Source organism: Dendroctonus ponderosae, unplaced genomic scaffold (genome assembly GCF_020466585.1).
Source record: "Dendroctonus ponderosae isolate FM_Combo_2020 unplaced genomic scaffold, Dpon_F_20191213v2 Dpon_F_20191213_9, whole genome shotgun sequence".
In the NCBI taxonomy this organism is placed as follows: Eukaryota; Metazoa; Arthropoda; class Insecta; order Coleoptera; family Curculionidae; genus Dendroctonus; species Dendroctonus ponderosae.
In genome coordinates, this window is record NW_026019116.1 from 4,180,290 (window position 1) to 4,181,907 (window position 1,618).

Here is a 1,618-nt window from a genome sequence, read left to right on the forward strand (position 1 = left end):
TCCATTGTTAGTAAACCGAGATTTGTCAGTAAATAAAATGGTGAGGGGCAACTTTAGATTTAATATCCCTAGCACACCCTACTAAACCACCTAGACAAAGTAAAGTTCTACCAAAGGCAATTTTAACTTTTTTTCTAAGTTAAGCAGTTTTTGAAATATGTGATAATTAAAAAAGTGTTGATTGCTTGTCTTCAGGATATTTCAGGAACCGTCGGGTACCTAAATTTGACTTGTACAACGCACGGTTGGCCGACTGCTAAGTTCAACCCGAGTTCAGGTTCAGACTGAGTTCAGTTGATCCCAAGCTTAGCTTCCATTGTACAATCCGGCCTAAGTGCTAAAGGATTAATCCGGCAAAGTGCTGCGTTCCAAATTGCGAAATTTTCGCGCACATTCATAGCAACTTCCAGTCCAAATAAGACACCAAAAGCCTGAACAGGTGAAGGAATGTTGATAATTAGCGGGAGCCACAAAACCGTCCACACCGGCAATTATATAAAGCGTGCCTAAAACCATTGTGTGCAGGTGGCAGGGGCGCTTTTTAGATTACGGTCACATGCTCAGAAAACGTGCCATTTGTGGAAAATAAACTCCCGTTTTCCGACCATTCTTCGGAAGCGGCCTGGTATGATGCCGACGATTGATACATCTGTTTTGAATAAACTAGAAATCGTTTTCGGAACGTGTTTGGGTCGAAACACGCTTCCCAGTCGCATGCTGGATAATGGAACTGGATAAAGCGACAGGCAAATTGTTCATAACGGCCTCGTTCCACTATCCGAATGACGGCTTAAGAAGACCGGCAAATTCGCAACTTGGGGCTGCCCACTTTAACCTCACGTTTGCCACTAGAAGTCACGTTTGTTGCTCTTAATTAGCTGGAAATTATACTCGTTCGGTCCTCCTAAGAGAGAAGATGATCGATGTTTTTATTTTTCAACGTCTCGGATCGCCTAGGATTTTTCTTAAGCAATTTGCCTTACAGCTGGAGTACAGTAAAAGTGGACAAAATGACACATTCGCTTCAAACATAACGCTACCCGTTCTAAGATTCTGATCAACCTCATTAAACTAGTTAAAATTCAGTCTGAATATTTTACTATGCACCGGCACTGATTGACGCAAGCGGCGCTTAAAATTCAAAATATGAGGCCGACCTTAACATTGCGAAGTCCCAAGCCGAAGACGACGGCCTATAAAAAGCCACGCATCAATACGATAGACTATCAATTCTTCAAGTGAGATCAACCGCCCAACATGTTCAAACAGGTAAGTTTTGCTTCCAAAACCCCTTGAAAGTAGTAAATAAGAATTGATTGAATGTTCCAGATTGTATTCGTCGCCATCTTGGCTGTAGCCTTTGCTCTGCCCGCCCCTGAGGCCCAACCCGAACCTAAACCCGCTGCAAAGCCTGGACAGCTTCTCTACAGTTCGCCCCTTGTAGCAGCCGCCCCTATTGCCTACTCTGCAGCGTACAGCGCCCCACTGACCTACGCCGCCGCCCCTCTAGCCTACAGCGCCCACCCAGCCGTATCTGCCTACTCCTCCCCTTATGTCGCCTCAATTTGGTAATTTTCATGTGACGATACCAATTGATAATTAAACACATTCAATTGAA

The 1,618-nt window shown here is 44.3% G+C and overlaps 1 protein-coding gene across 1 annotated transcript; it reads left to right on the forward strand.

The window, feature by feature from the left end:
• The first annotated feature begins 1,161 nt into the window (after positions 1 to 1,161).
• Positions 1,162 to 1,618, forward strand: LOC109541734. Its single transcript, XM_019910666.2, has 2 exons — positions 1,162 to 1,269; positions 1,330 to 1,618. The coding sequence occupies exons 1-2, from the start codon at positions 1,258 to 1,260 to the stop codon at positions 1,570 to 1,572; spliced, it is 255 nt and encodes an 84-aa protein (XP_019766225.2). The 5' UTR covers positions 1,162 to 1,257; the 3' UTR covers positions 1,573 to 1,618.